A 25,747-nucleotide genomic window follows, 5' to 3' on the forward strand; every position below is an offset into this window, starting at 1 on the left:
AGTACGGTTGCTGCGAACCGATTTGCACCCTGCGACGTTTGATGCGAACGTACGCTGGCGCAGAGGTACGAACAGGTGCTGCCCGCGCTGTCGCGGAAGACGCGGAAGACGCGGCAGTCACGCGAGGGTGCGGGCATGCCCGCTGCGCGACCATCAACGGTGCGTCGTCGATAGTGCGAGTGAAACTTGGAGGCCTTTATGCGCCTTCGCGTTTAGATTACAGATGACGTTGGCGTCGCGCTTTTTTTTTTCTTTTTTTCCACGCATTGACGCGTGCTCCTGTGCTCGAGGCAGCCGCGTCTTGGCACAGTGTTAGCACGTGCCCGGCACGTCGATGCAAGCCATGTCCCCGCAGTCAGACGTTCTATGAAACAAGACTGAAACTTGGGCTGCGGGTCCGTCATGTCCCATGAAACGTGGACGAAGACCCCAAGAGACGTAGCGGACGGTCTTGACGAAGGAGCTTGGCCTCTATCTATCGTGTGCAAAGCGCTTCTTGAATCGCTTTCGCCGCAGTACTCTGGTGTCATGCAGAAAAGCGTAGTAAAATTAGGCAGGGGCTACTAGCGGCCACGGGGCACAACACATCTGGTTCATTAATTGCACACGCACGCCTGCACCGTATATTTACGAGTACAAGTATGATCGTCGACGTCTAAAAACTTTACTGGCAATCATTCAGAGTTGTTCATGACGTCGCTACGGCCCTGAGAAACACTAAATCAAAACATATGCCAACTTTTTTTTGTCGCATACTCATTTTCCATGTTTTCTGGTGATACGAATTTCAGATGAAACGGATATTATTGGTAGCCCCAAGAGATTCGTATCACCGAGGTTTTACTGTATACTGCCCTGCTCTCTACTGGTCCTTTTCGCTCCGAATTCCAGATTACACACCCACCTTTATTGCAGAATTTTTAGAGATAGCCTTGGCCCTTCATAAACTGCCCACATCAATAAATTCCACAGTAATAGTAACGGACTCTCTATCAGTGTGCATGCGCTCACGGCACCCGGTGATATGAAAACATTGAAAGAGTTCAAATCGCTAACACCTGATCACTTAACGTATGTTCGTTTATTATGGGCACCTGGACATAGAGGTCTATTTCTAAATGAAACAGCTGATACATTAGCGAAGGCGGCGTTAGACGGACCAGCTATTAATATTACCCCTACATCAGCTTTTTTACTACCGGCTAGATTTCGGAGGCAAATAATGATGCGAGAATTCAGTATACCATCTCTAAGAAATTCCCCGGATTTTAATCATCTAATGACACCCTGGAAAAGTTCAACATGTCGTAACAGAGATCTGAAAGTTATAACTACGAGGTTGTGTTGTCGTATTCCATCATCAAATTTTTATTTATATAGAGCCGGTTTGGTATCATCACCCCTTTTTCCTTATTGTAGGGAAAAGGAAACAGTAGAACACTTTTTGATCTCATGTCAGAAGTTTTCTACATTATGAAAGACATCTCTAGAAACGCCGTTACGCATCATGGGATTCGAGTTGAGAACCTCAAATTTACTATCTCTAGGTGCACTTACCCTTGGGCACAGCAGCAGGAAAGTATGCGAGGCCATTCACCATTTCATAGAACAAAGAGATTTACACAATAACCACAGTTCCAAAGTTTCATAGTTGACCAAAAGCAAAATACAGCAAGATTCGTTTCTATATTATGTATTTCTTATTTGATGAAAATTATTTCCACCCACCTTTTTCTTTTTTTTAATTATTGTTCTCACAAAATTAACTTGTAAAAAATTTTTATACAAAATAATAAATTATTCTCATGACTAGTTCTCAAATATTTTTTTTCTAAGCTGTCCGATTCTTGGCCAATCCCCCTGAGTGGGTGTGAGCCACCAGTAGAAGATATACATCTAGATCTACATCTACAGCACAGTGTTCGAGAGGTCACGTTCGTGAGGGCTACCCGGGACCACCGCTGGGCAGCCTCGTGACGGGTTGTGCTCCTGCGGGCGTTGATGACAAGGCGTCCGAGTCCTGTCTGGTACCTGGCCGGTTCCTGCGCTGTTCGGTTCCTGCGCTGGCTGGTTCCGGACCTGCCTTCCTGAACGCGTGGTCCACCGCCACTCACTCAGCTGTTCACATAGCCGCGCCGCTAGGTCCCGTCTATCTGCTGAGACGTCAATCGTCGGCCGCCCGTGCTGCAGACGTTTACCTGGGACGTGAGCAGGACGTGAACGAATGTGAGCGCATCTCTCTAGGAGGTTTCACGTTTATTGAACTTTTCGTTTCAAGTGTATCTTGTGGGATATCTGTTATGCGTGTATTGTCTTGAAGGGTTGTTTAGGCGCGAGAATATATGTTGTTTGCCAGCCTTACCGTGCACGGCTCCTTTCTTCACCGCACCGCACATGAATAAAAGTGACGGTCCGCACATCACTCTTTACACTCAGGAATTGGGAGGCGCGCGTTCGACTTGTACTTTGTCCTACAGGGTATGGTCGCCCGTGCTGGCGTGCTGATCTCGTTGGGGGAAAGTTTGTATGTCTTCTGCTTTCAACGCAAACTTTGCCACTGCAGCGGCCGCGTTTGCGTACGGAGTAAGTTGCTAGAGAGAACAGCCAAAGTAGGGGCTATGATGGTTGATCATCATCGACACTTGCAGCACGCTGCTCAAAAACAAAGAAGTAACAAATGTGACAGTTGGTAGTTGGCGCTCGGCCTGTGTATAGGTCTACGTTCTTTTTATGCGCCCTAGGCTGTGATTGAGCAGCGCGCTGCATTTGTCGAGATGTGAAGATATTGTTTCGCGCTCGTCCTGTGTTTGTCCTCTTTTCTTGAGTCCCTTGTGCTTGAACAGTACGCTGCAAGTTCTGAGCTGCTTGCCGTTTTGGTGTGACATTTTTGTTTGTGTTTTTATACCTATAGCATTTATATGGGCACTCTCGGCTGATTTTCGCCGTCGCCGTCATGTCCCGTGTATGCATGAATATATAAATAAAAGCCACAGACAAAGATAATTCAGAAGAAAACAATTCCGAAGCGCGCGACCAGGCATTCCAACCTGTGACCCCTTGCTCCGCAACGCGCTGCCTTATACAATTATGCAAAGCGTCACTCGTTCTCCAGGGTACTGACGGCAAAATACAACTCCAGCGGCGTTGGGTTAAACGCACGGGACACCACACGTGGCGAAATTCAAATTACGCGAGATGCGGGTCATGCTGCGTCAGTGCCCGCGCTGCGTTTGCGTCGTATCGCTGGTGACCCATGCTTTATTCCTATTTCGAGGTTGTAGCGCCGCGCAACTCGTGGCCAGTAGGCCAGGCAAAAAAGAAAAGCGTCCCGTGGCTCGCGGTGGCGCCAGCTAGTGGGAACGCTTTGGCCCTTGTAGGTTTATGCCACAGGAGGGATGAAACCACACGGCTGAAACAGAATCGCAGCATATATATCATGCACCATGACCAGAATCCTGAGGCACCCACGAGGAATAGAAACGTATGACACAGGGGCGGACTAACAAATCCTGTATTCTGGAATACGCCAATGCGTATATAAGCCCAAGGCAACCTTACCGCACATGTGCACACATCAATAGCTCTAAACCAAAACGTACGACAAGGATGATATTTTCATAGGTAAAAGACATGAAATCATATTCTGATTGGTGCAGGGACAAAGTGAAGAAGTAGGAAGAACAAAGAAGTGTGTTTGCGCTATAATTTTAGCCTCAGTATTATGTACCAACTCGACCCAAATTAAGTTTTATTTTATTGACCAGAATCGGCGCCCGCAGCGAACACGTGTCGTGGCTTCACGTGCAACTGTCAAGCGCCCTCTTCATTGTCATCTCTTGAGGTCGCGCGCTCTGAGGTTTTGTTCGCAGCCCAACAGAAGGCACTGCAGTGTCTTGGGACAACGCGAGCGCAAGAGTCCGAGAGTGGCTTGCCTTCTGCACATGCATTCTGGAGGCTCGAGAATTTCTTGTCTCCCCACTTCTAAAAATTTCTCTATTGTTTCACCGGAGTTGGGATGTGCGCCTGCGACGTGTACTTTGACATACAAGGCGTGGCCGACAGTGCTCGCGCGATTATCTTTTGAGGCGGAGTTTCGTACGTCTTGTGCTTTCAGCGCAAAATTTGTATTGAACCTATAGACCGCACGAAGGTCGCTTTGCTCGCTGCAGCGGCGGCGTTTGTGGAAGGAATGAGCAGCTAGCTAGAAGAGCCACAGTAGGGACAAGTTGAAGTAGCAACTGTGACAGCGTTCTTTTCGTGTGTTCTTCTTTGCGTTTGACAGCACGCTGCAAGTGTCGAGCTGTAACAGTGGTTAGTTCGCACTCGCCTTGTGTGCTTTTTTTTTTCCTGCGTACTTTGTGCTTGAGCAGCGCAAAGCAAGTTTCTAGCTGCTTGGCGTTCTTCCTGTGACATTCCAATTTCTTGATATCGCATTGATTGCCTCGCCCTTGAGGCGAAACTGTGACTGTTTTTCACAACATTAAGAGTAGCCTTTCTTCAAAACACACAGAAGCCACACAATTGACACTCGCACAGTGGGTCTACATTTAAAAAAAGCCGGCAGATACCACGCATTGTGGTAATCGATGTAATGCGAAGTAGCCAGCACAGAGCTGCATACATCGTCTTGTATGTCATTGAGTAAAATGCGTGTCATGGTTTTCATGTCAACTCCTATTATTTATGTTCGTCACACAGTAAAGTCGCGCAATACCAACTTCGGGGTAGATCAAGCTGGCGACGCGGCCGCCAGCACACCATGAGCGTGGCACGTAAGTCGTGCTGTACATGACACGCGTGTCATGATTTTCATGTTAACTTGTGTTTTTGTGTTCGTCACACAGTCACGTCGCGCAATACCAATTTCGGGGTAGATAAAGCTAGCAAAACGGCCGCCAGCGCCCCATGAGCGTGGCACGTAAGTCATGCTGTACATGACAGGCGTGTCATGATTTTCATGTTAACTCGTGCTATTTATGTTCGTCACATAGTCACGTCACAAGATACCAATTTTGGTGTATATCAAGCTAGCGAAACGGCCGCCAGCGCACCTTGAGGGTGGCATGTAAATCATGCTGTACATGACAAGCATGTCATGATTTTCATGCTATGACTCGTCATTAATGTTCGTCATACAGTCATGTTACGCCATACCAATCTTGGTGTACATTCGATTAACCAAGCGACCAGGAGAGCACAAAGTCGTAGGCGGCTAGATAGATAGATAGATAGATAGATAGATAGATAGATAGATAGATAGATAGATAGATAGATAGATAGATAGATAGATAGATAGATAGATAGATAGATAGATAGATAGATAGATACGCTGAAAGCCGCAGAAGGTCGCAAAGAAATGCTTTCTGTTTAAAAGCTCTAAGCCGGAATACAACGCTCAAGCCAAACAAAGAAAGCAAAGATCGGTTTGAGGCTTTCACTGCATTAGCTAGAACGACGCAGTTCATCGGCAATAGTACTGGGCCTACAATGGACCCTTCCTCTCGGGTCAACATTTCGCAACGCGAAAGCTAGACCTGTTTCTGTGAGCAGAAGAAAAGCAAACTATCATGCTGCACAAACCTCAGGAACGCCATTTACAAATGATGTCCGTAATTGCACGTACTAATGCCACTGTGGGTGTTTACTGCAGCCTTGCTTCTGAGGAAAAGAAGAGGCTCTGGAACCTTCCGACATATAATTAGGCTTTTCTCAGCTCAGTGGACCCCCCATCTGAGAACAAGACTCCCATCCAGAAGTCCTCGCTATCTGGAAAGTCTACCACCGTGCTCGTCTAAACGCTGCCTATGGAAACAGATTAGGGTACCGCGTCGTTGAAGCGCCAAGTTCATATTGCAACAACTGAGGCTCCATCGAAACCGTGGAACATATTTTGTTTGAGTGTCGAGCGTATGCGAAGAGCGTGCGAGCTATGAACATTACATACATTCGATAACACGAAGAACTTTATCATTGGACTTTGTCTTTGGCCCTTCCTGCCTCACACAACAGAGGCGGGCGATGAAACTTCGATTCACATATTTAGATAATATCGGTCAGCTTGGCAAACTTTAGAAGTACGTGAATGCACACACTGAGAGACTATCAGGAGCACGTCTCCGCCCAAGAGCCAAAAAACCCCGCAAACTGCCTCATCTTCGATCCCCGAACACGCGCGCAATCATTTTTTACACTGATGGAATTCAAAATCTTGTTATTAATAAATAACAAATCAAAAACTGATGGTCATAGGACGTCGACCTTCATATGCATGCGCTGGATTCTGCATTGTGGGAGCAAGTATAACCACAGTGCCTCGCCCTGCAAATCCTTATAAAGCAAACGTTGAAATGGATGCAAAGCTGAAAATGAGGCGACAATGTGCTGCTCACAGCAGTCTACCATTGGTCCCCATCTTTCTGTGTTAACGGCGGGAAGCAAGGAGTTCTTAGAATGCTACATCACGGGCCCTCCGACACCATTATTGCCAAAAACCTGTATAGTGACAAATAACCCTGCACATCCAATAACGATGGGACAGGCCCGACTGAGTGAAGGCGTTGTTTGGGGCAGACTTGGCGCCTCCCTTTGATGACTAGGGTGGCAACCACCTCCCCTGTCCTGTGCGTACGCCTGTGCAGATGTTGAGGACAAAGTTTCTTCAAGGGGAAGAAGCCACGTTACCAGAATTTCGCTAATTAACCTTTAAAAATTATTATAATAAAACATTACACCATTTCCCGCTAAAGGGGACCATGAGGCGATGTGAAACCGGAGCACTTGCACAATCGCGTTCCGTTAGCGTTCGTTGGGCATGCTACCGACCTCGCGTCCTGGAACGCGAAGAGGAACGCTACGCGCATCGTGTCTTCCCTCTAGCCTGGCCGTTAATTCTCACAGAGCGAGCGGGGAACGCGGTCGACAGGCGGGCGAGAGGGGGAAGCGTAGGAGAGGAGACAGAGGGGGAGGGGACGCGCATGCGCTGGCGCTCATCGCGGTGTTGCGCCGGACAGAATTTCGGCATGCCTAGCCCGCGCTTCAGAGGAAGCGTGGAGAGGGGATGTGGAGAGGAGGGTGAGTGAAGTGGGCGAAGGGAACAGGGGAAGTGGAGAGCAGGAGTGGAGAACGGTAGTGGAGAGGTGTGTGGAGAGGGTATGTGCATGTGTAGAAAGGATGGTCACCCCGCACACCACCGGTTGGAACTCCACTATAATATTCTTCGCATCTAAAACACTGGGCCGGGAGCGTCCGAAGAGGGACATCAAGAGCTGTACAGGCGCAGGCAGTGTTGCAGAAAAAAATTGGCCGCGTATCTGCGTGCTTCGCTGCAAATGTCGTCTAAAGACGATAGAAGAGGCGCAGCGTGAGATATGGACGCCATCTGGCAATACGTCGGGGAACATGAGTGCTGCGTTGCGGGCTGGTAGTCCCGGCGCAGCAGCTGGCGATGACAGGCGGTGACCAACGTGACCGGCGGGGACGCCGAAGCAGAAGCGCCGAAGCAGAAGAAACGTCCGTACTCAACGAGTACTCTCCACACACTCTTTTATTTACACGTCACCTGGGTAAAACAGGAATGCCAGAGCGGCGCCCCATGGCATTTGTACAGTGCAATACTGAACCGAAACCGAAACACAACAATGAGCTCGTGCAGAAGGCACGGAGGAAGGCAAGTTTCAGCGCAGTAGCATTTTCAGCGCAGCTTAAGAAAGTAGGGCCTCTAGAATTGCGGTTCTATGTATTTTCTATTAAAGGAACACACCACCTAATACTTACCTAGTGATGTTGCGCCTCAGATATGCGTAATGTTTGCTTTTTTATCAACAATGTACACAAGTATGAACCTAGTCAGCGGTTGAAGATGGCTGGCTCTTGGTCAAGTGGTTCAACTTTGGCCGGGTGGCTGAATCGAGTAACGTGCCGGCAACCGAAAGACAGACAGACAGACCAACATTTCTGCGTTTAAGTTCCCCAAGAAAGACTATCGTCTTTAAAAGTAAGAACTACTCAAGACAAGCGCCCCTTTTGTTTCTCGTTTTTTTCGGCCGGTTCCCCGCACTACCTACGCACGTGTCACGCGTTTTTGGCGGAAACGTGTCACGTACTAGCTGTTACGTGATGTCAGGATTTTACTCCCATGACTGTCTGTTAGAGGGACACTAAAGAGCAAAACGATTTTAACGCGATAGCGTTAAAGAGCTCGTATCGCAGAAATTCCGCCGTCGGTGTCGGCACCGTTGGTTGTGAGCGAAAAATCATCATCTTGTCCGTGACCGAAAAATCGAAAAAGCTGCGAATAAAATAAATAATAAAAATGTAGGGTCCGAGTGAGAATCGAACCCAGGCCGTCTGCGTGGCAAGCAGGTGTTCTACCACACAGCCACGCCTCTGCTTGGAGCTGCACTGAAAGTAACTTTAATGCTTCACTAAAAAATCACAGCATATCCACGTGGTGAATGATGATGAGTGGGGCGAAGCGAACTCGCGCTGCAGCACGGCGATGGCATTGGCGCGAGCGTGGTCCTTCTTGATGGAAGATATTGTAGCGCGCGTTCTGCTTTGCAGTAGAAGAAGAAGACGACGACGTTGACGAGTGAGACTTTCGTGCGTGTTCGCCTGTGTGGCATTCTTTCTTCTTTACTGCGTGCGTTCTGGTATGCAGTAGAAGAAGAAGACGACGTTGCCGAGTGACACTCTCGTGCGTGTTAGCCTGTGTGGCGTTCTTTCTTCTTTACTACGTCTCGTGCAGCTTGTCGAGCACCTTCGGCCTCGCGGGCTACCCATTACAAAAGGCACACACATTACTGCGCGTATTCCCTTAAGACCACGTAGTGGGTGCATCCCAACTTCGAAAACGTTTCTCGCGCATAATTGCCCCTGGCTTAAAGCATGCTACCCATTACATAAGGCACACACCTTAGTGCGCGCATTCTGTTAAACACTCGTAGTGTTCGATGTACGCACTAGGGGCAGAATATCGCTACGCGTTCAACTCTTAAAGGCGAAGCATAAGCGTCCCCCAATTTTTTCTCGCATTAGTAAAGTAGTCTTCCACAATACCAAAAACATCACTATTTCTGCGCGAAGACGCTTAGTAAGCCAGAAAACGCGCAAAAAGAAAATACAGGTGGCGACGCCACCTTGGAATTCCCGCACCATTTGCCGTGACGTCACAGATTTTTTACCGGGCCTGCTTGGGCCTACGTAGTTCCTAATCGGTTAAATCGAAGTACATTGTCCTCTGAGGGGGCCAGAGACTTGACATAACGAGTTTGTGGAAATTTCGTCGAGCCAGTGACGCCAAAATACGTTAAATGTTCTTTGAAGTGTTTCACGTCACGAATTACAAAGTTCAGCGCGAAATTTAAAAATGAAACTTTCAACTTGGTTTTCCCCTCTAATAATAAACCTAGGGTGGTGAAATAAACTACACAAGAGTTCTCCAAGCACACTCTATCAATCTAAACTAATTCATTGTTTCTCTTTAGTGTACCTTTAAGTGGTTCTTGGCGGGAACATATCACGCGGCCGGTTATTGCTATTTTAGTCACCTGACTAGCTGTTACGTGATGTTTGTTACGTAATTTCAGTCATTTGACTAGCTGTCACGTGATGGTACGTGATTTTTACACACATGAATGCGTTACGCGTTGCAAAGTGATTTTAGTCACGTGACTATAGCCGTTGCGTGATTTTCAAACATGCCACGTGAGATGATATTACGTGGTTTCAGCGGGAACATATTTATTTTATTATTTATTTTATTTACAAGTACCTTACAGGCCTCGCCGAGGCATTGTGTAAGGGGGGCGATACAAAGTAAGAACCAAGTAAGAACAAATTGGGTTAACATCGAGTCAGTAGGAACAATGCAGAACAACATCAACGACAACAGCAAAAAATGTCCAAGCACAAAAACTAGTAATATGTATGTCACATGAGTAGGAAAGTTTGAAACATATACAAAAAATTCAGCAGCGTGTTGTACAGATCGAATAATGCGTAGTGAAACAGACTACGCAGTTTACCGGTACTAGTTGTGATAACAAACAAGACTTAATGCAATAGCATAACTTTGATGATGGAAAAAAAAAAATAACGGGGGGATGCATGAATCATGGGAGCAAATTAACCAGCTAAGCATTATCAGTGAAATGGTTGATGAGATGCTCGCGAAATGTATCGTGATTACGCTGAAGGGCGATGCTGTTTGGAAGATCATTCCACAGTCGTATGGCACGCGGGAGTGACGAGTAGTTAAAAGCATTAGTGGTGCCGTAGACACGGGTGTAGCTGAAGTCATTGTGTAATCTGTGTGATAAGTGAGAGGAACGTTGTAATTGTGCTAGCGGTGATCGAGTGGCAGTGACATATTTATGAAAGAGAGACAAAAGCGCAATGTCACGACGTGTTGCTAGCGGATGGAGTGAAAGTTCGAGCTTTAGCTGGGTTACACTGGACAAGTAGTTATAATTCCGCGTGATAAAGCGACAAGCCCTGTTCTGAATAGCTTCTAACTTCTGTATTAAATATTTTTGATGAGGTGACCAAATGGATGATGCGTACTCTAACTGGGGTCGGACAAATGTTTGGTATGCCTGTTTACGTACGTGAGGAGTAGTGGAATGTAGGTTGCGACGAAGATACCCTAATGATCTAGAAGCATTCGCAGAAATGGTTGTTATATGGTCCACCCATGAAAGATTTTGTGTGAGGTGAACGCCTAGATATTTATACCATGTGGTTCTAGCCAGTGTGTTGTTATTGATGTTGTAAGGAAAGAGCGAACGAACTGATTTACGGGTAAATGACATAATTTTACATTTTGAAATGTTAAGAGTCATTAGCCATGATTTACACCAGTTGTTAATGCGATCTAGGTCACTCTGGAGAGATTGATGAGCATCAGCACTTTTTATGGAACGATAAACAATGCAGTCGTCAGCAAATATACGTATAGAAGATGATATGTTATTTGGCAGGTCATTAATGAAGATTAAGAATAGTAAAGGACCAAGGACGCTACCTTGCGGCACACCGGATGTGACATCAGAAGGAGGAGAGAAGTAATTATTGACAACGGTGAACTGTTGGCGGTTAGAAAGAAAATTACGGACCCATGACAAGACTAGCGAATCTAATTTAAGCACAGAAAGTTTTGATATTAGTAGTCTTCCACGATGTGATCTTAGCCGTGTGAATTAGTTATGTGATCTTAGCCGCGTGACTAGTTACGTGACTTTATTCGCGTGACTAGTTGCGTTATGTTACGTGCTTTTAGTCACGTGACCAGCTTTTACATATTTTTGGTGGAACATATGTCTGACTGGCTGTTTTGTGATGTCACGTGGTTTTTGCTCAAGTGATTAGATATTACGTGGTTTTTAGTCACGAGACTATATGTAATGTGATTTTAGAGACACGACTGGATGTTACTTATTGTTACGGGATTTTTAATCACGTCAGCAGCTGTTACGCGCTGTTTCGTGATTTCAGCCATGTGACTACTTCTAGCTTCTAACTTCTAACAAACTAATTGCCACTGGAATAAGGTATCCAAAAAAGTATTATTGAAATAATAATAAAAGAGCCGTAAGAAAAAACGTGCCGGAGGAAAAATCGAACCTGCCACCCTCATATCTTCAGCCGAAGTCTCTACCACTACGCCACGTTCCAACACAGCACCCTTGCCGTAAAAAGACTAGTCAAGACATGCTCACCGCTCAGCTTCAAATTTACGGGTCGCATACTGAAGATAGACACGATCTTACTTTCCAAATAAAATTCGCTTCTTCATAACACACAAACAGATGCCGACCACGAATGACATTGAATAACGTGCTTTTTCGCGCGCTATCGACCATACATCAGTACATCGCCTGTGTCAGTGTACAGCTGCTTTGCATCTCAATCGATGGGTGCAACTATATATATATAACCGATCGCCAAACACCAAATTGAACGCGCAGGAATGTATGCCATCATGTTAGTTCAACAAGGCGTACTAATTGACATGTGTGTGTCAACGAATGCCGGCGAGTGCGCCCGGCGGCTTTCGGTGGCTGCCGGGGTGCGTTTGCTGATAGCGTGTCGTAACGATGCCCATCACTTCTTGTACGGACACCGTACGCATGAAAAAAAATGGTTCATTCAGGTTAACCGATACTAAAGTTCTACTGTACACTCATTCTTACACGTTGGAATTGCGTATCCTTAATCCTAGAAGGGCCAACAGCATGTACACACGGACTCGGCAGGTGCGCTAGGCCTGCCTTCGCTGGGAGTCGTACGGGTCATATTGAGTGCGACCGATCTCGGCGTAAGTGGCTGGCAAAGGTTGAAGAATTCGCATTTTAGCGTCGAAAGCTTTTCACTGTTGCATTAAAGTGCAACTGAGGTAAGCGAAAGTGCGAGAATCGCCACAGATGCGTTTGCATTGCGGTTACGTTGACCGGCGTTGGTTTTCTGGCGTACATGCCGCGCCTGTCGCGGTACCGCATGTCCGATCGTACGCCAGATTGTAACGTCGTAAAGTATTCATCAGCCTGCTCTGGTAAAAGGTCGTCGCAAGTGTGTATGTAAGCGCGTGGCTACGACTCTCACACATGGGTATGAGCTGCTGTAATGCATTGAGCCGATATGATAGAGTCCCAGCTGATATTTGGAATTTACTAATTAAAACAGCGTTGAATATTATGCTACTTTATAGTAAAAGGTAGATGTGCCAACAGTATCCCAATAGATCATGAGATACTTATGCGTGTTCCGTGTATATTTGCTGTTTAAATGCGAACTGCAGAGCTGTTGCCACCGGCACTAGAAGGGGGGCAAAACACCATGGATATATATACCGGCTACCGAGTGTGTGGTTGTGAGCAGCGCCAGTAGTGCATACCAACTGGTAAAGTACCAGTGTGTAATTTAAAGAAAAAGGTTTTAGCCCCTGGATTATTCGTACCTTGGGGCACACATTGTTTCTTATGCAAAAAACCGGAAACAATTGAACACGTTTTTATAGACTGCTGGAGCGGGGTGTTGTTCTGGGACATATTACAGAGAACTTTGAAAAAAGAGTTACCGTTAAGTCCACACGGCATCCGTTTTCTTTCTGTTAAAAATGATGATGGAGTACCTTTCGACCTAGTCATGCTCCTGGGCCTGCATAGTATATGGCAAACTCGAACTGCCTTTGACAATGCGGATGTACAAGTGAGATCTGTACGGGAATATTTCTGCGAATCAGTGTGCCGTTTTCTTGAAGTGCTGAAAGAGCAGGAGGATGCACCAGCGTGGATTTCACGAGTGGAACTATTGTTGCGCATGCCAAAGTTTTGATTGTAGTCAGCTCAGTGCTGACGGTTCATATTTTCCCTTTGTAATTGTATAGCTCTACCCTTTTTTGTGAGTATGTAAATAGTCTTGGTATGCAAGGCAATAAAGAAAAAAAAATAAGCGCCAGTAGTGCATACGTTCAGTGTTGCAGTGTTGTGTGTGCACGAATGAGTGTGCGGATGTGCGTTTTGTGTTAGGTAAGCTTCAAGCATTCCAGCAAGGTTCACTGTTATATTGTAGGAAACGCACGACGGTTTTCTTTTTGTAGCGTTAGCTACACTTGCCTAGCCATAGCAGGTTTCGCGGGGGTCATCATGAGCCGTGCTGCGCATGTGCGCGCGACTCGCCGCTGCTGCTCTGCGCATTCGAGAGGGGTGACGTCGTAGCCATGGCGCGCGCAGCTGTTAGATGCGAAGTATCTTAAGGCGGAGCTCAATCCGGTGGTGGTGTGCGGCGTGACCACCCTTGCTGCGCATGCGCATACCCTCTCCACACACCTCCTCTCCACTCCCCCTCACCATTACCCCTGTCATCTACCCTCTCCCATTTCCCTTCTCCACTCACCTTCTCCCATTCCCCTCTCCACTTTCCTTCTCCCCTCCCCTCCCCATTACCCTCTCCACTTCCCCTCTCCCCTCTCCCCTTTCCACTCTTCCTCTGAAACGCGGGCTAGACATGCCGAAATTCTCCCCTGCGCAACGCCGCGATGAGCTCGAGTGCATGCGCGTCCCCTCCCCTTCTCTCTCCTCTCCTACGCTGCCCCCCTCTCGCCCGCCTGTCGACTGCGTTCCCCGCTCGCCCTGTGAGAATTAACAGCCAGGCTAGATGGAAGATACGACGCGCGTAGCGTCCCTCTTCGCGTTCCACGACGCGAGGTCGGTAGCATGCCCAATGAACGCCAACGGAACGCGATCGTGCAAGTGCTCCGGCTTCGCATCTACTCATGGTCCCCTTTAGCGGGAGATGGTGTATTCGCCTTCGCTGTGCAGTCGCCGTCTGACTGCGCTGGTGCCGCTTGATCGCGCCTCTGACTGGCGTTTGCAGGTAGGTAACGCCATGCAGAAGGAGAGCGCAAATGCTGCTCAACGGCGCAGAAGAGCCGAGAAGCTTATGTCATCGGATCCCGAAGTAGTTGCCTGGCAATTAGCGCTTCAGCGTAAGTAGAATGGACAGAGGAACGCTAAACGTGCTGCGGAAAGCTAAACGTGCTGCGGAAATCTGGAAAGCTCAGAATAATCAGCTGAACCTTTGCTAACGCTACGTATATCCTGGCATAGCCGAGCTAAGCCACTGCAATTTTTCCCCTTTTTTAGGCGTTAGTCCTAGCAGCAACATTTATTCTACTCTTGGAGGGAGTTCATGCACTGTAGCCGAACCAGCATTGTAAAACTCTGCGAGGGAGTAGCGTAATTCCACCCAAGAGTGCATGTACTTCATTTAAAAAGCGTGACTTTACTCTGGCGAGGCAGCTTGTTCCCTCTCGTTCAGCCAGAGTACCAGAACTCTGTTGAGAGAGTGTGCCCACTCTGTGCACCAGAGAGTTCCCAGCACTCCTGAAAAGGGAGTGAAATGTGGGACAAGCGTTTACTCTCTCAAAGAGAGTTGCTAGCACTCTCTTACCGCTGTGAGTGTACAATAACTCTGCCGAGGGGACCATGCCCTTCATCACTGCCGGTAACTTGAATATTGAATTATGAAAACCCAACAACGCCTGCTTCTTACACTGAATTAAAGACGGCTTGGATGTGAGCAGGGCATCACAAGACCTCGTCGCCAGGTCCCGGACAGGAGGCGTCATGGACCATTTCTTCGTAAGAGGCGTGCACGATTTCCACCAGTTGTACTAATCCTCACACTTCACTACACTTAGAACCCTCGTAGCCGCGATCACAAACGGATTCGATAAAAAGTCCTGTCCAGCTGCTGGTCATCACTGATCACGGTGATGATGATCTTGTTCAAGAACTGTAAAAAACCTCTTCCACACCCGCACACGAGTTCGTGAAACGTGCGTGTGTTGTCCGTCATAAGAGAAATATAAGCACAACATCTGAAACGCAACTGTGGCAACTGTAACTGAGTGTAACGTACATGCAGGGCGCCTGCGTGTGCCACTCGGCTGAGTGGAAGGCGCAGAAATTTATCTGAAGAAAGCTTAGTTGCACGTAGCGCCTGTCCTGTGTTTCTGTGTTCCTTTGTCTGGTGCGAATTAGTGGTATCCAATATTGAAGAGTATAAGGGCTACATATGAGCTTCCCGTGTCTGGTGTTGGTTAACACCCATGTTGCTGTTGCCATCGTTGCGCAACTGTAAACAACTGGTTATATAACACAAGTGCGACTCTTCAACATATGTGTGTGTATACTATTTGCACATTTCTCTAGCGTCAATCCGTCAGGTTTTGCTCAATGTAAAAAATTACGCCACAGTCACTTTCCCGCGCATGCTTCGCATAACATCGATTCCCACGGTACGTGGGATCTGCCAAATTTTTTCAGACGGTAAAGTTGGAAAGATGGGCCCTCTTCCCTAGGTGACAGCCACGAGTCCTTGAGCTCTGGCGGCATCCTCGGCTTGCCGAAGGACTTGGAGTTGCACTTCTGGTTCTGGGCTTAGCAGTGCGGTCTCCCACTGCTCTCCGTTAGTGTATGTTCTATCATGCCCTGGCATTCTGAGGCAAGCCCACAATAGATGATTCAGGTCCGCCCTCCGATTACAAAACCTACACATATCGGAGTATAACTCCGGGTAGTAGTAGTGATACGCGACCGGATTCGGGAACGTATTCGTCTGTAAAAGGCGCCAGGCCGTCGCCTGCTGCTTGCTTAGCGAGATGTGTGCCGGGGGAAAGCGAGCCCTTCCTAGCCTGTAATGTTTTGTGATCTCCTCGTAACTAACTATGCGGTCCGTCTCCGTCCCCGCGCTTCGCGCTGCGCCTGTTCGGCCTGCCAATTCTAGAGCCAGGTCGTGCGCGATTTCGTTCACGGGGAGCGAGGAGTGAGCCGGCGCCCATATAATATGAACAAGCCGCTCGGCGCGAAAGTTAGCCAGAATTCTTAGCGCTTCCGGCGAGATCCTTCCCTTCGAATAATTTTTAGCAGCGGTTTTGGAGTCGCTGATTCTGACGTGGGCTTTTGTGGAGGCTAGTGCTATTGCTACAGCCACCTCATCCGCCAGTTCTGCCTTTCCTGCACGTAGAGTGCCACTGACCGTGGAGTTCCCCTGAATATTCACAAAAAGCTTAGACATATTTAATCATCATCATGAGCAAAAGCATCAACAAGTGTGCACCTGCGTAGTTTCGCGTGCTTCCTTACGGACGCATAATGCGCCCTTCGCTTATTCCCAAAAGGAAGAATTATGGCGTAGTGGTCACTTCGCAACTTTACTTGCAGTAGGAATTCTGGGATAGCAGGCATTCTAGGCCAGCTTTATGCTCACAGAGGTTCGTTTCCTTGCGGCACGGTTGAGACATGTACCACGAACGGAAGCAAGGCTAGCAGTTGAGAAGGCGATGTGCAGGGCGCCCGATTACGCTATCGCATTCTACTCTTGAACGCGCAGCTCAAGCGTCCTCACATTTTCCTTAGAGTGATGCATACTACTCATCCTTTTCGTTTCTTGTGCGCCAGACGCTTCCTCATACTAACTTTGAGGCCAGTGTACTCAGATTTAGGTGCACGTTAAAGAACCACAGGTGGTCGAAATTTCCGGAGCCCTCCACTGCGGCGTCCCTCGTAATCATATCTTGGTTTTGGGACGTTAAACCCCAGATATTATTATCCTCATCCTAATGTACACATACAGTCATCCAGGCCCGCAACTGTCCCCACTCGTGTGAGTCAAGACCCGTCCGCTTTCACGGGACCCTTCATTCCCGTTCCGCATCACTGCCTGTATTATTACAATGTCAGTGCCGTTCACTCCAATGTACCCCTAATCATTCTCATCATCATCAGCATGACTACGCGCACAATAGGGCGAAGGCACTCAAAAGCCGTGACCTCTCAGTCCAGCTGTCGGCCGTCCAGGTGGTCTGAGAACGGGCGGATGGCCACGGTCTTCCAGTACCGGCGTGGGCGCGGCCAGCAACTGCGGTGGACACGCCTTCAGGGGTTGTCTGATCAGGGTTCTCAAGGACCAAATTAAGTTCATTTCACCTTAGGGAAAAGGCCTCGCCTACGTTTCTCCTATCGACCCAGTCCTATGCTCACTGCGGCCGTGTTATCCCCGCAATGTATTTATTTACACCTGCCCAAATAAATTTCTCTCTCCCCCCTGCGCGCTTGCCTTCTCATCGAATCCAGTCGGTTTCTGTCAACGATTTGCCGCTGTCCTAACTTCTCGCTATATTCCGTGTTCATGCCCAATTCTTATTGATTTCGAAGAAAAAGTGATTAGCACGCGTTTGTTTCCAGCGCAACTCTGCTCTCCTCTTGTCCCTTAGCTATACACCTGTCATTTTACACGCAAAACCTTTACGAGGAGTCATGAAACATAACGGCACGGCATATGTCCTATAGCATCGGTTGTTTGATTAGTGCCATTTTTGTGTAACACATATTGCGAAACGTGCTGACCTTACTACCATTCTCACTGCGCACTAATTCTGATTAACACTAAGAAAAACGAAAACAACACGTCACACACGTCGCACAAATAATGCTAAACATGGTTGAACTCGAGATTTACTTTGTATTCCATCAGAACTGTTCCGCGCTGAAGACGTGCGAAATTATCTGGAAGGGCGTGAAATGCAGCATATACTTGCGAACCAACTAATATGTAATCGTTACACACCTGCATCCAATAATTATCGTGTTGACAAAGACAGTAACTTCATTTCGTAGAAGTGAAAGTATTCATTTCGTGTCAATATACAATACCCATCCGACGTCAACTACTTTGAATATTCAACGTTGCATAATGCCAATGAAATCCCTGGCATCGTAGAACTATGCAATGGCACACCCGCGTACTTTGCGTGAATGTGTCTACAATTTTTAAATCGAAACTCTCAAGTGCATCGCTGCTGGGCAGCTACAGCGAAATACTTTTTCAAAGACTTTAGTCGTAAACCAGGAAACAAAAACAAGCAATAACGAGAAGGTCTGAAGAATTTTAATAAATTCTCAAATTCGATGTGCAGGAAGAAGCTTTTTATTATACACACCGTAAAGGAGGGCTTCGCACTTACGCTGTCCAGTTGTGTTGCACTCATCGTGGGCGCAATTATAGGTACACCTACGCGTTGGAATTTTGTCCTTATTGAAATGCAGATAGTAAGACTCGGATCGAACCCGCGACCTCAATCTTAGCAGTACAATGCCATAACTACCGAGCTACAACTGCTGGTCACAAAAAATATATGTGAATGGTTGTAATGAAAAAGTACAACTTCGTGCGAATTCACCTTATTCTCCCTTAAGCATAAAAAAACTCTTGTCAACAATATTGGGTACTCTGGAAAGCATATAGCGCTCACTATAAACTTTGTTTTATCTTGCAACTACATCTTGGAAGGGACTGATCACACAGAATTAGGCTGTTTCTTCGCATAACCAGGGTGAGTATTTTTTCCAGCCCTATTTCAGCTGTAGTCTTAATGAGTAAGATTAGTCCATATGTTTTTGTCAGGATGTTAGTAGTTCCTAGCATTCAGCCATGTTCACAAGCAGTGCGAGAAATGTTCAGATTTCCTTGTCGAGATTACTCTTTCGGTGCAGTGCTGCCACGTGCTGAGTTTCTTTCTGACGTGCCTCCGCAGGCCTCCGCTATACTTGTACTTAGCCCCGCATTGCTCGCAACTGTGCAGCCTTGCATCCGTGTGCATTATCTTGTGCCTCTTGAGGTGGGGGTAGTGGGCAAATTTGCGTCCGCACACATCACACGAGTAAGGCTTCACGCCGGTGTGAGTGACGTAATGCCTTTTAAAATGGGAAGGGATCCGGAACAGCTTGCCGCACACAGGGCACCGATGTCTTCGGTCGATTATGTTGTGGTCGATATGGTTCTTGACGTCGGCCACACGGGTAAATTTCTCCATGCAGAAGGGGCACACCCAGGGTTCGTTATTGGTTCCCTGCGGCTGGATCGATGCTTCGGAACTTTTGGCTGGCCGGCTGCGAGAGGACGATTAAGAAACATTTAAGAAATTGTCAACGAAGCTGTATTTGTGGCACGTCTCTCGGCCGGTGGGGCGAGAACCAAAGAGGATTTTTAAAATATTCTTGACTGGAAGCTGTCGCAACGCATTACCAGCAAAGGTGAAGCCACGTGTTTGCCCCTGGTTTGTCTCCGAAACATATTTTCGAGTGGTTTCCCCCACCTAAAGTGGCTTTGCCTTGTTAATGTAAACGCTAGGCTAGTAGATTACGAGACCGTTGTTTCCGACAAAAGTAATCTCTCCAGATGGGTATAAAATTCGGGTATGAAAGAGTGTGTTCAATATTACGGTTTATGGATTTTTTAAATTTCAGCACTGGGATCTGCAAACCACCTTTGCAGATCAGTTTTTTTAATCACTGGGACACAAAGAGAGAATAATTATCGCTGTCTGCCGTCCAATTAATTGACATTGAATAATGAACTTTTTAATGAGTGCAGCAAGCGGCCATGTTCGTATTTAGAGGTTGGAGGCTGTCGCGTTTCTACACAATTCCACTTGAAAGAATTCTAACATATCTGTGCCCCGAGATATTGCGCTTCAAAGTTCCATTGCAGTTTCCATGATTACGCATGCAGGACAGTGAGCACTGGGGCAAAGCGCCTCAGCGATGTGCACGTCAGTCATTCCTAGCTATCTCCAGCCGGTAGCAAAAAGGTAACCGTTATCATCTTTGCTATGCCTCCGACTCTCCGACCTGTTGTCAGATTAAACGCAGCATGTAACTGACGCAAACCTGCCTCCCCAGTCATATTCGCCTGGAACAGTGGTGTGCCTTCGCGTTCCCTCCTCTGCTCCTGGCCTTTCCACAAAGCTACTGCCTAAGTATGAAGGCCCCTACCGCATCCTACGCCAAGCATCCCCGGTCATCTATATTGTCGAGTCCGTTCAATGATCCGCAGAGCGTCGCCACCGTGGCCGCGAGACTGTTCACGTCGACCGACTGAAGCCACACCATGACCCACCAGTTGTACCTGTTGCATAGGCCGCCAAAATGGCTCCCTTTCCGCGGAGGAGTGATTTGTAGAATCGATAGGGCGCAGACAGGAGCGCCAGCGAAAGACGAACACGAGGACGGTTGGTGGTGCGCGTGCTTGCTCCGTTTCGGACCGCTGGTTGCTTCACCTGTGCTAGTTCTTTAATTGCTAAACGCGAACCATCAGTATATTTACTTAGCGAAACCAACCTGGTGTTTGTTTATTTGCTGCCATACCGGCTGCGTTCCTGCTGAAACGTTCAAGGTTCACCGCCCAGCATAATAATGATTGATGTGGTTTCACGCGCCAAAACCACCATATGATTGCGAGGCGCGCCGTAGTGGGAGAGTCGGAATTAATTTCGACCACCGGAGATTCTTTAATGTGCGCCTAAATCTAAACACAGTCGTGCTTTTTACAGCGAAAGCTGTTATGAGATCATTTCAACGGCCGTTTTCGGTGGCGTAGTTGTCCGCCGCCGCCGCCGCCGCTGCCTGTGTCCGTAACCACTATCGCTCGAAATAAGAAAAAAAATCACAGCATATCCACGGAGTGAATGATGATGAGTGGGCGGAGCTGCGGAGGTTCATCGGTAAACCGTGAATCTTCCGTGAATTCTGCCCAGTACATCATCACCGACGTGAGATCGGGCGCGTTTATAGTAAAGGTTCGATGAGTTATGACGACTTGCAGCTCACATTAATTTTACATGTACGCTGTGAATTTTCATTGTTTAGGAAACTATTGCTTTAGAAAACATCTGGCGTCTTTCGTTAAGCAGCTGGCGTCTTTTCGTTTTGCTTTAGAAACATCTGGCGTTCTTTCGTTTTGCTTTTAGAAAACATCTGGCGTCTTTCGTTGGTTTATTTCATCAATCAACGGCGTTTTGAACAAAATTTTTATTGTTTAATCACGCACAGGTAAATCTCACCAGGCACTACCTTGGAGGTAAACAATGGCTGATAATGGGAATGAGAGACAGAAGAAGTCGGCTTTTAGCTAACACTTACACTTCTACTTCTACTAACGTTTCCTACTGGAACATGCCAATGGCTGCTAATGGGGAATGAGAGACAGAAAAATTCGGCTTTTAGTTAACGCGCACGCTGCGAATTTTTTATATTTCAACAACGCACAGGAAAAATCTCCCACCGGCACCACCTTGGAGGTCAAGATCTGGAACTAGCGTTACGACTGGTTACGCACTACGACTACGACAACTACGAGGGACGAACGGGTGCCGCTTTAAGGAGCTTCGCCCCTAAAAACGAAATAAGAAAAAATTTCCAGGATGGAACGGGGTTCGAACCTGGGCCCTTTGCGTGGGAGCCCAGTGTTGTACCTCAGAGCCATGCCTGTGTTTTTTTTTTTCTTTCATGGTATTTATTATAATGCGTATTTGAAATTATCACAAACGCTATGACGTAGTGATGCATTCACTTAGCGACAATAATCGCACAAGCACTGCACAAGCATTCAAAAGCTTACATGCATATATACTGTGCAAGTCCAGAGAAGCAGGAAAAGTCACTCTTCAAAGCTTGTTACACGTGGAGGCTGGTAAGGATGAACACCTCATCAAGATGGGGTGCCAGTCTGGTGTGATGTCAAGTTCTTCGTAAATGTCCTTTAGATGGAGAGCCATACGCATGAAATGCATACTTGAAGCAGTGGTTAGTTCTGCATTACGGTCTTGCATGCGCGTTTTCCACAGACTGTGCAGTCCCATAAGGAAAAACATGTCAAAGGGCACTTCATCAAGAGACGTTGGGAGAAGGTAACGTATAGTATGCGAGTTAATGTTAAAATATTTTTGAACAGTTCGTTGAAGGATGTCCCAAAATAGAATGGCATCTTTGCAGCTAATAAAACAGTGTTCTACTGTCTCTGGTACATCGCAGAGACGACAGTTAACTGAAGAAACAAAAATACCTTTCCTCTGCAACCATGATTTCACCGGCAGTGTATCAGTATGGAGTTTGTAAAAGAAGGTTTTTGTATCAGGAGAAAGATGCATTTTCCGAACTCGTTTTAGTACATCATGTCCTGGAAGGTGAGAATATAATGAGCGGTAAAGTGGAGGTGGAAAAAGCATGGATAACAAATCCTTGTAGAGTCGCTTGCGTGATACTGTGTATAGATATTCTATGGAAAACCGGACCTTGAGAAACCGTACAGCGATGAAAACTTCCTGCATAAATCCCCACAAACACGGGCGTACAGAGAAATCTGAGGAAACAATCAAGTCAGGTAAAGCATTAACAAACGTAATCTGCAAGAATGATCGAATAATGGGATGCGAACTGTCGCGAAAAAAGTAGAACCGTGAAACAATTTGCCATAGATATAAATGAACTAAACCCAGCCCTCCCTCCTTAACTGGCCTGAATAGGTTATCCCGTCTCATTGGTTCAAACGTCGAAGACCACACGAAAGTTGCGAAAGTCCGATGAAAGCGCTGTATGTAAGATCGAGCGCAATGAATAAGTTGCAATACATAGTATAGCTTTGTGGCTAAAAATGTATTGCAAGCTTTAGCTCTCCCAAAGATGGAAAGGCGATGTGGAACGTAAGTCTGGGCCTGTCGTTCAAGCTTAGGAACACGTTCTTTCCAGTATCGTGCGCTGAATCTGTACGCATCTAGCGGCACACCGAGGTACTTTGGTGGAATACGAGTCCAATTAATTCCTGCGAACTTCTCCGGCGTACTACCCCATGATCCAAACCATAATCCTAAACTTTTAGATGTGTTTAAACGAGCACCTGATACAATGCCGAATTTACTTATTGTAGATACCACATTCTCAATACTTCGTTTGTCTGAGCAAAAGAAAGCTACGTCATCTGCATAAGCCAATACCTTAACTTCATTGCCTAATATATTGAAGCCGCGAATACTATTCGATCGTATTATGCTCAGGCATAGCGGTTCAAGATAAAGTGCGAACAGCAGTAGGGACATTGGGCAGCCTTGCTTTACAGAAGAGCAAATAGATACCGGTTTTGACAGATGGCCATTAATGCCTGTGCTTGGAACTGCCTTGCAAATAGACGCTATACAGGCTTCATGACCGGAAGGAACCACATTATCATATGTAATTTAGTGTGGTAGAAGAGTGAAATAACAACCACGCATGACACAACGCGAATTCTGTAACCAGGCGTCACACAATGCGAATTGCGCAACGAGTGGGCTGTTGGATGCTTCCAACCCACTACAAGGGGCTCTGCAAAAATTCTTCATCGTCATCAGGCACCACACCAACAAAGTGCGCATAATGCCTTACATGTTTTTAGCGGGTACCACGGCTGTCCGTTGAATGAAGAAAAATGGCATAGTGGCTGCTTCCCTACTACAGAGAAATTATGATTTATAGCGTAGTGGATTCCTCGCAAGTGCACTTGCATTGGTTGCCAAGGAAGCCCATGAGCCCATCATCCATTTTCTCAGGGTCTCAATAAAGTTCTTCCCCCCTCTCTCTGTCTCTCTTTCTCACGTCAATGTATGTTATATTGCATGGTGGGAGAGTTAAATAGCGACCGGGCGTCACACAATGCGAATTACGTAACTGGTGAGCCGTTTAAAGCTTCCAACCCATTACAAAGGGCAAGGCCACAATTCTTCACCGTCATCAGTCGTCACGTAAACAAAGTGCACATAATGGCTTACATATGTGTAGTTGGAACCTCGCTTCTGCGCACAATGACGAATAATGGCGTTGTAGGTGCTTCCCAATTTCACAAATGTTGTGATTTATGGCGTAGTGGGTACCTTGCTAGTGTACTTGTATTAGTAGCCCCAAGAGAGTTTGCAACGGGATCTAGAAATGCCGCTCCAGCAGCTTTCCCTGTGACTGCGCTGCGCTTTCCGCGCAGGCCTGGCATTTTTGCGTTTCCTTCCCACTGAAATAGGGCCGCCATAGCCGGGAATCGAACTTACGCCCTCGAGCTTAGCAACGTGACACCGTACGCTCTACGCTATCACGGTGGGTGTAAACGCCCAGGAAAAGTTGGTTTATTGTACTGACAACGTTCGTATTGCTTTTACAACTTACAGGTTAATCTTTTCACTGATTGCATTAGCAAGCATGTAAGCTTCATGTAACTTAGCTGCCGCTGGGTCCCCACGTGTTCGCACTGCTTTCGCCAATCAATGCGAGGAAACCGAAAAGTGTTTTGGAATTATGGGTCTTCCGAAACCAGGATGCGATTTTTGATGCACGCAGTAGTGAAGGAGTGTGACTTGATTCTCCCAACCTGGGATTCGCTACGGATCAATAAATGAACGCACAAGCATGCTGTCCTTCAACTAAAACAAAATGCTTCTGCGATAGACGCCAATCGAACCCACGTCCTCGGGTTTAGCAGCACTACACCTCAGCCTCCAGGCAACCACGCCGAGCGAATGACGGTGTTCAATGTAGTCAAAAACTGGCTTTCGATATGTCAGCGTTACTGCCCGAAGAGACATACGTCATAGTCTCAATTCCAGGACGTTTCGACACGTAGCTGCTTTAGCGCAGAAAAACTCACCAAGAGAGGTCTAACGGAACATCCTGGGAAAGTACGCGGCTCGTACTCGGTGCTGGGTCGAGGTTGAGAAATTCAGGAGGCGTGTTTCCGTCGTTTCTTTCTTCGGCCATGTCTGATGCTGCGACTAGGCAGTGCTGACGTCCGTTACTAACAGCCTCTTGCCGAGCCCCACTGCACTCGCATGCTTTTTGCCAGACGAGGAAGGGAACGAATTGAGCGCATCAAATCCTACCCTAACCTGGCTTATCAAGAATAAAAAAAAGAGGTGGCAGAGTGCGACACTGTTTGAACACTACGCATGTGCTCTAAGCGTCATGACTAGCGTCTTTCCATGCAGATTGATTTTGGTCTGAAGCGTTTTTGCCTGCACACGAATCATGGCAACCTCGTTGCCATGCAGTGAAACTTTATACCTTGAGACCTGTTACATATTACTGGGCATATGCCCCTCTATCTATGCTGTAATTTATTTGAACACTTCAAGTGTCTTTACTTCAGGCGAGAAAAAAGAAACGAAAAGAATCTTTGCAGTCCCTTCGAAGACGCGTAAGGGCACCGACTTGGAAGCCCAAAATTATGCAGAACCTATTTTTTTTCAACGAGGAAGCATCGCTGCCACTAACTTGTTCACAAGTTCGTATCGTGTTGCGTACGCAGTCGTTGGGAGTAATGGCGAAGAGGTGGTGTTTCCAATGCCATGGATGATACCGAATATGACATGGGTCTCAAAAGTACTCGCAAG

At 47.0% G+C, this 25,747-nt stretch overlaps 1 protein-coding gene across 1 annotated transcript; it reads right to left on the minus strand.

The window, feature by feature from the left end:
- Positions 1–17,336: 17,336 nt before the first annotated feature.
- Positions 17,337–25,115, minus strand: LOC119405780 (zinc finger protein 710). The gene is made up of 3 exons (XM_037672612.1): positions 25,006–25,115; positions 19,089–19,451; positions 17,337–17,421 (listed from the first exon to the last, which is right to left on the minus strand). The coding sequence occupies exons 1-3, from the start codon at positions 25,113–25,115 to the stop codon at positions 17,337–17,339; spliced, it is 558 nt and encodes a 185-aa protein (XP_037528540.1).
- Positions 25,116–25,747: the final 632 nt, after the last annotated feature.

This window comes from Rhipicephalus sanguineus, chromosome 9 (genome assembly GCF_013339695.2).
Source record: "Rhipicephalus sanguineus isolate Rsan-2018 chromosome 9, BIME_Rsan_1.4, whole genome shotgun sequence".
In the NCBI taxonomy this organism is placed as follows: Eukaryota; Metazoa; Arthropoda; class Arachnida; order Ixodida; family Ixodidae; genus Rhipicephalus; species Rhipicephalus sanguineus.